Source organism: Misgurnus anguillicaudatus, chromosome 22 (genome assembly GCF_027580225.2).
Source record: "Misgurnus anguillicaudatus chromosome 22, ASM2758022v2, whole genome shotgun sequence".
NCBI classification, from domain to species: Eukaryota; Metazoa; Chordata; class Actinopteri; order Cypriniformes; family Cobitidae; genus Misgurnus; species Misgurnus anguillicaudatus.
This window is the reverse complement of record NC_073358.2, coordinates 49,320,281-49,333,279: the sequence shown is the minus strand read 5'-3', so window position 1 is coordinate 49,333,279 and position 12,999 is coordinate 49,320,281. Positions and strand designations below refer to the sequence as shown.

General features: G+C 36.0%; 1 protein-coding gene across 1 annotated transcript in view; it reads right to left on the bottom strand.

Annotated features, from left to right (window-relative positions):
• fgf10b (fibroblast growth factor 10b) overlaps positions 1 to 12,543 on the bottom strand; it is a 38,440-nt gene extending 25,897 nt beyond the window's left edge. Inside the window, exon 1 of the mRNA XM_073860244.1 lies at positions 11,974 to 12,543. Within this exon, the coding sequence (XP_073716345.1) occupies positions 11,974 to 12,268 (295 nt within the window). The 5' untranslated portion in view covers positions 12,269 to 12,543. The remainder of the gene's footprint in view (positions 1 to 11,973) is intronic.
• Between the last annotated feature and the right edge of the window lie 456 nt (positions 12,544 to 12,999).

Below are 12,999 nucleotides of genomic sequence, written 5' to 3'. Positions count from 1 at the left end.
ATTAAATTTGAAAACTAAACCGGCCAAAAGGTGGTAGTTAAACTTAATGAGTCACTTACATTGTATAAAAATATATGTCACAAATCACTATTAAGTTTAATAACATAATACAACATAATCAAAAGGCTCATATTAATAGTTAATGTTAGCTGAATATAGCAGGGAATGTTGTTCACTACGTTAGTTCTTGTGTGCAAAAGAAACAGTATTCACCTGCACAGTTACAAAACATACAGTCTGTTTTTATTAGGAAGAAATTCCTTGGGCAAAATTGCAATTTGAAAATTCCCTTTCTCCCTCTAAGTTTTAAGCAAAATTGTAACTCTCCAACCTCTCCCTCTTAAGTTTGGACAGCGCCTCCACCCCTGTGCTGACATATGTCAACATTAAGGTTACATTATGATAAAATAGTTTTCTGGATAGGTATTATCCTAGTCCCAGAATAAAATGCATGTTTGAGCTGCCTTAATTTAAAAACATCTTGCACTGACATATCTTAACAAATATCAGTGCCATTGTTTTGTTTTAGGATGCACACTTAAATGTCTTAATATAACTAAGCCCTAGTCCTGGATTAATCTAAACCCTGTCTGGGAAACTGCTCCAAACTTTTTACACATAGGGGTGGTTTCCCGGACAGGAATTAGCTTAAGCCTGGACAAGACCTTAGTTTAATTAGGAAATATAACTAGTTTTAACAAATATGCCTTACTAAAAACTTGTGTGCATTTTGGGGCAAAACAAAGGGCACTGGTTTATTTAAATATATGTCAGTGCAAGTTGTTTTAATTTGGACAGCTCTTACATTTATTTTAGTTTAGGACTAGTGTAATCCCCATAGAGATCCATTGCAGGGTATGGAGGTCCCCTGTTGGATAGGTAGACATCAGTCAGGGTTGCAGGTCCCCACTTGGCATATTTTAAAAAAAAATAAAAATTGACATTTGAAGTTATATTATGAAAATAGGCATTAAAATAAAATTTTCTATGTAGTTTTTGTGTGTAAAAAATGATCAGAAACACTAGTCCCCTCTTGGTCAGTGTTCAGTGATAGTCCCCTTTTTGTAATGTAGGTAAGTATGTGTGTGTGTGTGTGTGTGTGTGTGTGTGTGTGTGTGTGTGTGTGTGTGTGTGTGTGTGTGTGTGTGTGTGTGTGTGTGTGTGTGTGTGTGTGTGTGTGTGTGTGTGTGTGTGTGTGTGCGTGTGTCAGCTCAAACTGAGGTCTCGGGTTTCAGGTATCAAGTTGGATGGTAAAACTATCTGACTGTTCTGTGTCCTCTCAGCTCAGGATGAAAGCATGAAAGAGCGATGAACACAGACAGCATGACATTGAGATGGATTATAAAAGCTTCAGTGATCAGTGATCAAAGAGAAGAAAGACAGCAGACTGGAGCTCTCCCACACACAATAATGCTAATTTACACAGACACACACACACAAAAAACCACCAACAATTTTTGGTCAAATTATGAGAAACACGCCTGCCATATGTTTGAACCACACACACGTTAACACATACACAAACGTACACATAAAGCAACGTCCTATAGATGTCACGTACAGCACACTAACAGAACGGACTTGTTGTTAAAATTTTGGTGAGGTGTGCGTCGGGTTAAGCAGAGCTACACACAGCATATACGCATAACCTACGGCGTAGAACCTACGCACGACTATAAATTACACTTAATACTGTCTAAAAATGCTGGGTTGTTTTCAAACCAGCGTTGGGTCAAAAAGGGACAAACCCAGCCTTTGGGTTAATGTTTATAGTTAAAACAGCCCAGCATTGTGTTGAAACAAACCAGCATAAGTTCAACTACAACCCAATATATCTACACTCCAAAAAAATGCTGGGTTTAAAAGAAACCCAGCCATTGAATAAAATTAACTCAAACATTTTTATATTTGACCCAACAATGGGTTAAAACAAACCCAGCATTTTGGGTTGAAACAACGGTCAAATTACAACCCATGGGCTGGGTTCATCTCTTTTTGACCCAACACTTAAAATAACCCAGCATTTTTTAAAGTATATTGGAAGATTTGGTTCCAAAAACGATTGTCAAAATGTTTGCTATTATAAAATCCTTTTAACCCAGAAATGTCCAATAGTTACCCAGCCCTGGGTTAAAAACAACTCAATATTTTTTAGAGGGTATCATGTTTTATTGTGCTAATTAGCTGTATTTAGTTTTAGTTATGAAGGCTTAAATCAAAACAAACCAACACTCTAAAAATGGCCGGGTTATTTTGACCCATAATGGGTAAGAATTGGACAGAACACGTGCTAGGTTAAAAATTGGGTTTGTTGTCATGCAACCATGGGGTATAATACCCCACCAGTTGGGTTAAAATAACCCAGCATTGGGTCAATTTCTGGCCCGGCACGTGTTCTGTCCAGTGTTTGCCAATTATGGGTCAAAAATAACCCAGCCATTTTTAGAGTGAACTGCAGTTTGATTGATATTAATTGGAATGCACAATCAAAAAACAAGATTTTGGAAAAATAATCCAAACCATGGGTTAACAACTTTGTACAGGCTAAAAAATGTTGGGTTGTTTAAACCCATGGTTAGGTAAATATTAGACTACCAACCATTGGATTATATAAACCTATGTTATTTTCAAACCCAGCATTGGGTCAAAAAGGGATGAGCCCAGCTCGTCGGGTTTTGATTAAACCTATGCTGGGTTGTTTCAACCCATTGTTGGGTAAATATAAACATTTTCTGCGTTAATTTAACCCAGCGGCTGGGCTCGACTCTTTTTGACCCAGCGCAGGGAAAATAACCCAGCATTTGAACCTTTGGTTCAAACAACTCATTGGTTCACAAAACAAAAAATAAATATACATTTTTGTTATTTGTAGTAATAATGACATATTATTATGTGGAAAATAGTAATAATAAAGAAAGATCTGGGTTGTTTCAACTAATGGTTTTGTCAAATATGGACAAAACCACTCATTAGGTTAACATGAACATAAAATATCCAAGTTTGTCCATTTTTGGCCCAACCATGGGTTAAAAGAACCCAACATTAAAAGGTTTAAATAGTGTACCTACATACAACCTTAAAGCTTTGAATTTTTATATCAACTATGACATACTTAAAAACCAATAAGAGAGAAAACAAGCCAAGTCATTACAGTAAATCTGTTTGTAATGCCCCATATATTTAACGCATACAACCCAAACACCTGCGAGAGAGAAAAATCACAGCAGATGTTGAGGTCAAGAGTTTTTTTGCACGCTGCCTGTTTTCCTGACTGCGCTATATGCTCTGTTGCAAGTTACCAAACGCTGTGTCAACTGGTTGGAAGTCATTTTGGGTGCATTTTCCACAAAGCTCTGCCAAAATCGACTATTCTTTATAGCAAACATGATGGTGTCTGGTGCCTAAAAATGTTGTTTTTGTGGAGCGAAACAAAACAAACAGTTGTAGTTTCCGAAGACGGAGCAAGGCAGCAAGCAATGTTGCATCATGCCTGTTTGCTGTGGTACTGATATACAGGAGTCTGCACGAGTTTATTGTGTTGGTGGAGACGTGAAGCCGTGTGTAAAACACATGGCAGTGATCTTTCTCTGTACTGGTGGTCTCCTGTACATCCGGCACACGCCTGAAGCAACCAGACGGCTTCTTGCGTTGACAACTACAAAGCCATCTTTACAAACATGATAGTAGACTAGAAGCAATAAATTAATGTCATCTTAAAAACCCATGAAATAAAATTTGCACTTTTAAATATTTGGACAATGCTTTCATACTTACAATGCATTTTATTTATTAGTGCTATCCCTGGGATCGATCACATGACCTTTGTGTTATGCAATGCTACAGGAATACTACACATCTAAAGTTAACTAAAATTGATAAATGCATTCACAATTTGCTGTCTTTAAGATAAAATAATACTTTAAATGGTGTAAAAATACCAACTTTTTGTTGCGGCCCCCTTAACATTTTAACTTGTGTTCATCAAAAAACATCACCAGGCGTTTTGTTTGCTAATGGCACCGTGTGTGGTTTATTTAGGATGATTCATTATAAGCATCCAGCCAGACAGACAGCAGACTCGACTCCGGCTTTATCAAACAGGATCAGGATGCACATGGGGTCTTAAACTGGAATCCCCATAAAACATCATAAATCTGTTGAAGTTCCTCACTAGGACGGACCAGACGCTGTGTTAAAAAATCCAGCTGTGTTATAATCATTAGTTAGATTCAATTCTTGAAGTCACAATAAAAACAGGAGATGTATGAAAAAGTTTTCTTATCTAACCTTCACTGTAAAAAACCCTCAAAAACTGTTATCTAAACTAATGTTGAATTAAGGCCAACTTACATTTTTAAGTTGAACCAATTCTTTTATAGTGCATTACCTCACCTGCAAAACATTTTCATAGACATGCTTTTGATACGTTTAGCATTACATTGATACAATAGATATTCTCTATCATCCAAAAACACATTCTGCATTCTGCCATGAGCCGTTCATGGACGTTTTCAATTAAATTTTGCATCACAGTCATGGGCATGTCGTCACACCCATTACGAGACCTTTTGTCTGTCTCTTTCTCAGCCAATGTCACCTTTTCAAATGTGTGACATCATTCACAGGCACCTCAAAGGACTGTCTTGCCCGAGGAGAGCATCACTTCTGCAGTATCCATTTCTATAAACACTGGACCTGTGCTATAAAGACTAGTGTAATTTCACCCGCTCGCCATTATTCTTTTGTCTGCGCCCATTGCTGATTGTGAATGGACGCTCACCTTTGATGTGTCGGTGCCGATATTCACATCACGCCATTCATGAAACTCTGCCCGCCAACAGTAGCTGCTCTGTGTCTCGTCCGGATGTATTTATAACGTTGTGCCAAGTTTTTGCTTGTCTGAGATTTCACAGTAAATAGTTCCTAAATAAAAATTTTACTAGATGAGATATTTAGTAGCTACTAAATTATGCAAGCTAGGCTATCCACACTTTTATAGCACTCTTGTATTGCATCTCAATTATTGCCCATTTATTGACCTGTATTGACGTTTACATAAGAAAATTGATGCAAAATGCATGAACTATGAAAGCCAGAGCAATAAGATTTTCCTCTGAAACAACATGTTGACAGCCTCTGCGTAGATGAACAGCGATTTATTTGACTCAACTCTGACCGTAAATAACTTCAGTCTAATCTGATGTTTAGTCTCTCGTGGGACACTTTAGAGATGGATAAAGTTAATGAAGAACATGTGTATCATTGCTGCCATTTCTGATACACACAAAGCAACACATGTTAACTCCTACAGACATAAGGACAACCAGCTGTGCTGTACAATATTTAAGTTATATTCATATATGTGACCCTGGACCACAAAACCTAATAAGGGTCAACAAAATAAAAATTTATACAATAAATAAGCTTTCCATTGATGTATGGTTTGTTATGAAAGGACAATATTTGGCCGAGATACAACTATTTGAAAATTTGGAATATGAGCAGTGTTGGGGGTAACGCATTACAAGTAACGTGCATTACGTAAAAACATTACTTTTCTGAAGTAATGAGTAAAGTAACGCATTACTTTTTAAATGTACACATTAAAGGCGGAGCCCACAATGTTTGAAAAAAACGCTTTGAGAAAGGAGACGGGCCGACTACCAAAACACACTTATAGCCAATCAAATCAAATCAAATGCTGGGTTGCGTATGTGTGGGGCGGGTCTATCAACAGAAGGTCCAGATTCTATTGGGGTAGGGGCGTGTTTGTTTAGGTGATTTCAAATATCAACATTGGCTTTCAAACATCATGGACTCCGCCTTTAATTTTTCAAAAAAGTAATACAAGTTACTTTTTTAGTTTAATTAATTCGAAAAAAATGTACTGAATTAAACTAAACAAAAGTCGCATTATGCACTTTATGCGTACACGCCTGTGTGGGAATAGTTTGAGTCAGAAACTGAGATGGCAGGCGAGCTCGACATTTTTTTGATTAAATAAGCAATTTCTGAATGCAGAACTTTTCAGTCATAAAAAACAACCTGCAAGGCCTAAAGAGATCAAGCCTCAGCCAAGAAAAAGTAACGCAAAAGTAACTAAAAAGTAACGTAAGCATTACTTTCCATGAAAAGTAAATAAGTAACGCAATTAGTTACTTTTTTGGAAGTAACTTAATATTGTAATACATTTTTCTATACTTATGGTAGGAAATGTACTAAATATCTTAATGGAAAATGATCTTTACTTAATCCTAATGATTTTTGGCATAACATTTTTTATCATTGTGAGCCAAATAATGTATTGTTGGCTAATGCTACAAATATATCCGTGTGACTTATGACTGGTTTTGTGGCCCGGTTACAGAACAATCTCGTGGAAAGTTGTGTTATAGTCACAAATTTTATTAATTTATTCGTGTCCATGGCACGAATTTCAGCTTTTTTCATGCCTTGAGCATGAATGTCTTTTTCGTGACACTCGCACAAATTTCTATAATTTCTATAAATAGTTTCCCGTGTCCATGGTACAACTTTCTGTTTTTTTTCTATTTTCTTACCATTGTTGCTTGGGGTTGGGGTTAGAATCACTTTCTGTTACATTTTTAGAAATCTAACCCAAACCCCAAATCTAACCTCAATGCCAGGCGAAAATGGTAAAAAATAGGAAAAAACAATGAGAAAACAATTCATAAAATGACACGGAAAAAAAAGTCGTGCCATAGACACGAAAAACTATTTATAGAAATTTGTGCGAGTGCAGTCACTAAAGAGACATTCGTGCTCAAGGCACGGAAAAAAGCTGAATTTCGTGCCATGGACATGAATAAATTAATCAAATTTTGCGTGACTATAACACGATTTTCATTCAGAAGTTACATTTGTACCACAAAAGCCATTTGTTTATGTTGTTACTGCTGAAACTGTCTATATACGTGACCCTGGACCACAAAACCTAAGTCACACCGAAATATAGAATAGTTCTACAAGCGAAAGAATAGTTTTAAAAGCGGAAAAAAAACTAATTGCGTTACTTAGTTACTTTCCATGGAAATTAATGCTTACGTTACTTTTTAGTTACTTTACTCATTACTTCAGGAAAGTAATATTATTACGTAATGCATGTTACTTGTAATGCGTTACCACCAACACTGGGGGTCACATCCCTTCTATGATTGCCGTCTCCCTTTGTCTTTAGGAAACTGAAACATTTGTTATTTGCGACAAGGTATTTGATCCAAAGTTCAATTTAGCCACTAGTCATACCATTAAACATAGATAGAACGGAAGTTAAGTTCCGTCCATACGCGTAATCGCGACAACACACCTGCGTCCGACATAACCGTCTATTCTAGTGGCTGCGTCCAAAATCTCTGAAATTGTGCCTTTCGGAGGCAGCGTTCCAGGCAAGAAGGCACGTCCAAATCTAAGGTTTGCTTTACTTTCTGACTGCTGAGATACCTTCATCGTCTCGTCCCACAATTATATGCGTAGGCGCACGCTGGGAATGTGATCGGTCGAGCCTGGGCAGTTAGAAAAAATAAAATGGCGGAATACCAGTGCTGCCTATGAAGGCTGTCCGAATGCGTTTCCATGAGTTTCCTTCGTGCCGCCGAAGTCATTGCTTCATGAGGCAGTGAGGCAACAAGTGAGCTGCCTTAGGTTTCGGACGCAACCAGTGTATTCTGGGTGATTGCTAAGTCGTCGCTATCCAGTTGCTAGGTAACTAGTCCAAGTTATGAGAGTTACAGGATCACTAAGCCAACGCATGAGTAATAGTTGATTATGTTTAGGTTAAGCAGTGAGTATAGATTTTCACAGTGTGTGTGTGTGATGTTATCAGAGATGAGACTATCAGTAGGAAACTGACACACATCTGAAAGACGTTTCCTCTCGACGCCTGATCACCTCTCAGGATTTGATTGCGTGTCTACACAACCTCAGTCTCAAACACACAGTGATAACACAATCCTTACAGTAGATTACACATTAGTTCAATTGTTTCTGTGTTAAAGGAATATTCCATTTCCTTAAAAGAAAAATCCAGATAATTTACTCGCCACCATGTCATCCAAAATGCCGATGTCTTTCTTTGTTCAGTCAAGAAGAAATTATGTTTTTTGAGGAAAACATTGCAGGATTTTTCTCATTTTAATGGACTTCAATAGAGCCCAACATTTAATACCCAACACTTAACAGTTTTTTTCAGCGAAGCTCCAAAGGACCACAAACGATCCCAAACGAGGCACAAGGGTCTTATCCAGCGAAACGATTGTCATTTTTGACAAGAAAAATAACAAATATCCACTTTTAAAGCACAACTTCTCGTCTAGATCCGGTCTTGATGCGCCAGCGTGACCCCACGCAATACGTCATGACGTCAAGAGGTCACAGAGGACGAACACGAAACTCCGCCCCAGTGTTAACAAATGTGTTGAAAGAGGACCGTTCCTACGTTGTTGTATGTCAACTGATACTAATTAATGTCTTTGTGTCAGTTTATTGTTTAAAATGGTCCGTAAATGTTCGTTTTATATATGTAACACGTGACCTCCCTACGTCACTACGCATTTACGTTAGGTCGAGCTGGATCAGATCTTGACGAGAAGTTGTGGTTTAAAAGTGTATATTTGTTATTTTTTTTGTCAAAAATGACAATCATTTTGCTAGATAAGACACTTATGCCTTGTTTGGGATCGTTTATAGTCCTTTGAAACTCCGTTGAAAAAAACTGTTACGTGTTGAGTTAAGTGTTAATTGTTGGTGTCTATTTAAGTCCATTAAAATTAGAAAAATCCTCAAAAAACATAATTTCTTCTCGACTGAACAAAGAAAGACATCAACATTTTGGATGACAGGGTGGTGAGTAAATTATCTGGATTTTTCTTTTAAGAAAATGGAATATTCCTTTAAGTGTTCTGTGTCTCAGATGTGTCTCCTTAAATATGTTAAGGTAAATCTAAACAGATCAATGAAACAATTGTTGACAAACAGCAAGAACATAAAGCATATAAGAATGAATGTAAAATGCATGAAATGCACAATTCAGATCATTTTAATATTGTAATTCATATTTTGACTTTTTAGACCATGTCTGAGCATATTGATAAGCTCTGCTTCTTCTCAAGAAGCAAAACGTCTTTCCTTTATTTTTTATCCTCATTAATATTAAAACTTAAGTTTGCTTTCAAGCACCAGACATAAATAGTCACACACGTCTGAGGAGATATAAACCCCCCAATGGCCTAAAAGGAAGGGATGTCAAAACACAGACAGACACACACAGAGGAAACAGGAAGACTCTTATCTGCACATGGGCACCATATGAGTTACGGCCAATTAACAAAACACCAGCAAAACACATTCGGCATCTCACCGAACCACTTTAAAACAGAAGACATTAACAAAACAGAAATATTACAACATTAGTATTTATGTGTGCGGGGTGTATGATGTTTAATTGCTCTCAGATTTCTGGGTGTCAAGAGACGATTATGCATTCAAAAGCAGAGTTTACACCGCATGGCACAATTCCTCAAATGGCTCATTAATTTTGCTTGTTTTATTGAAGCGGCTAATTTGATTTATGGGGTATTTTTATTTAATAAGATCGAGCTCTGCATGCCCAGTTCATACACAGGTGTTTAGCTCTCATTTAATGCCTAATAACATAAAATGGTAACAATTTAAAATAACTCACTTGTAAAAAAGTATTGACGTCAGATAATGTGCATTCAGACAGATGTATAACTTTCATTTAAATATTTTCACATATATTTATATTTAAATAAATTGACTGCTCATCTTAAATCTATGATAAAAAGTTTGCAAAGTGACTTATCATCTGTTACTCAAATTGAATGAATGTATTCCTTTTAACTAGTAAAGCACCGATGTATCGGCCGCCGATATTTATCTGCCGATTTTTGATGAATTTGAAACCATCGGCATATCGGCAATAGCAAGAGAAAGGCCGATACCGATTGTTTATTAATTAACTGCATAAAGAAATCCATTATATGTAAAAAATGAGTTAATGTTCTTAATAAAAGAAATGCTGAATAGCAAAAACCACCTTTGAAGGTTGTCATGCTGTCTTATATTTGTTTTAGCTTAATTTGTGCCTCTCTTATTATGTTGGTCAGTTGAATGTTAATTAGATCCAATCCATGTTCAGTAAAAATAATTTGATGCAGAAATAAACTAGCTAATAGACCAACTGTATAGTATTGTATAAAAGTGTTTAATATCGGTATCGGCATCGGCCAGAAGTTGTCTGTTAAATTGGTATTGGTATCGGCCCAAAAAAATCCTATCAGTCCATCCCTACTTTTAACACTGTCATATATATTTGTTTATTTACATTAATATATCGCATATAATTTCATTATTATTATTAAATTGTCACATAAATATCATTATTCTCATTATAGTTCACTAGATTATATATCAATATATAGGCTATAAGTCAAATACATATATATATATATATTTATACATATATGTGTTTATGTTTGCACGTCAGCTAAAGTATCAAAAGACACGTTATTGTCTCCTCTATTTTGTGCAAAAGAATAATTTTTAACATTCATACCTAACAAGTTATATTAAATAAAATATAAGGTGTATACATATTTTTTACTTTTTAAGCCAAAAAATAAGAAAAATTGTGCTACTGTCAGATTAGAGCGATCTTGACCACATGTGAACACAAAGTTTACTATGTTACTATAAGAAGTCTTCACACAAAGTGACTATTTGATTTTTGAGCCTCTAGTGTTGAAGTTATGAACTTACCCCATATAATACAATAGAGGATTTAACATCAAAATTTAAAGTCTTTCGTTAAAATGCATGTATCCTTCTCACTTTTAATACTTTGGTAAGTTAATGAGAATAAAGAAAAACACTCTTGTGTAGTTTACAATTCTCACTATTAACTGGTTGGTTATTAGCATTATTATTACTGAGATATTGGCTGTTAATTACTACTTAATAAGCACATATTAATGCCTGATTCTGCAAAACCTACATTCTTAATCCTACCCAATTACTACCAATACTTAAACTTCACAACTACTTTACTAAGTATTAATACGCAGTAATTAGGAGTATATTGAGGTAAAGTTAATAGTGATGAGAATTGGATCTTGAAAAGTGTATCCAGAATAATTTATGTACTTTTAAATAATCTTTTCAAGCCGTTTTAAGCCTATCTTTCATTGTATCATCTCATCTCTCATCTCTTATATCTCATATCTCATATTTTATACTATAAGTATGAATCATAGAGAACTTTCAAAACAATGTCGATTCTACATTTTTAAAAATGACTTCAATTGGTAACACTTAGTTAAGTTTTATTTTTCAACTTTATTTTTTCAAAGTAATTTTTTAAGTGGATCCAACTTTTTACAGTATAATTTCACATCATGAACACCATGTTTTTGACATATTTCAATGAACTATGTAAGAAATCTTTATTATATTATTAAGAACATTATTATATTATTACTGTATGATGTTAAACAGCTGCACATTCAACCATTTTTAATATAACTAACTTTTTGTAAAAATTTTATTTTATCTTGAGCTTTGCACAATACTGTCAAAAAACAGTATTTTTGTTAAATCAACATGTATTTTTATGTTACTTAAACTTAAGTCAAACAATTAAGTTAAACAATTATAACTTGATTGTATAAGTCACTAATAAGGTCACATTTTCACAAGCCGAGCTTAAAATAGTACTGTAGGTTGAACTGACTTGCAAAACCAAGTTGTTTTAACTTCATGCTGCAAGTTGAAGAGAAAAATTAAGATTCAAATCAATATAAATTATGTTTATAAACTAAATTTATTTCACATCAGGTTGATTTTTGCATATATAACTATACTATTTTGCATATAACAATGCGGGACAAATTCCAAATTTGTCCAAACCCCCTTCCCTTTCTCATATATATAACTCACTGTAAGGATCGTCTTTGCTCTTGGTGCCGTTGACTCTCCCGTCTTTTCCAATCCTAAGGAAGAACTTCTGGAAGGAGTAAAGTTTCCTCTGGCGTATGTCGCCCTGCAGGTGAACGTAGCTGCGCGCGTGCCGCCCGGAGGTGGTGGAGTTGGCGACCCGGTGCGCACGCCATGAGCCGCGATGACAGTTGACACTGGACGAGAGAATCACGAAAACAGCCAGAAGATAGACAACACACCCCGTCCAGCATCCAGACACACCGTTACTCACTGTCCATCTCATGGTATTCCTCATGGGACATGCTGCTTATGAAATGTGCATGGATGCCCTTCCAAAAGATCTCAAAATTTGACTCTGTCATTCACTAGAGATCCTGAATTTGGTGAAAATAAAAGTCTGTGAACTTCTCATTAGACAGATAGGAACCTTATTAATCCCAAAAGGGAAATGTTATCATTGTAGTTGTATTCCTCTTGTATTTCCAGGGAAAACTGGTGAAATAGTCCATAGGTGAATGTCAAAATGATCCGGTTCCTGGTTTGGTTTCTCCTGATGTGATCTCCGGTAAGGTCATAGTTGTTCTGTTTCTCTCCGCGTTTCTCACTCCTCCCAAATCCTGTCTGTCATTCGTAGTCCCTTCCTCCATTCTCACACACAGTTTTCGCCCCTCCTCGCTGCGTCCCCCCCAGAATTCCCTCTGTCTGTGGTCTGTAGGTACAGCGTACGTCTGATAGGGCTTTTGTGAATGACTGTTATCTGAAACTTTTTGATAATGGACTGGGAAAAGAGCACAGACGCTGAAAACCTAACCGGAGGGCAGCTTTGATTGGTCCCATCTGAAGATAAGAAACTTTAGGTTTCTACATTTTTGTTATGTTTTTTATTCTTTACTTTAATCTGGATAAAACTCTTATATAAAAAGAGTTTATCAGTACAAAGTAAGTTGAGTAAAAAGTCGACGTTGCGAATCTGACCCATTTGTTTTCCTTGACTCGCTTCTGCTACACATTAGTTGTTGTAATTCT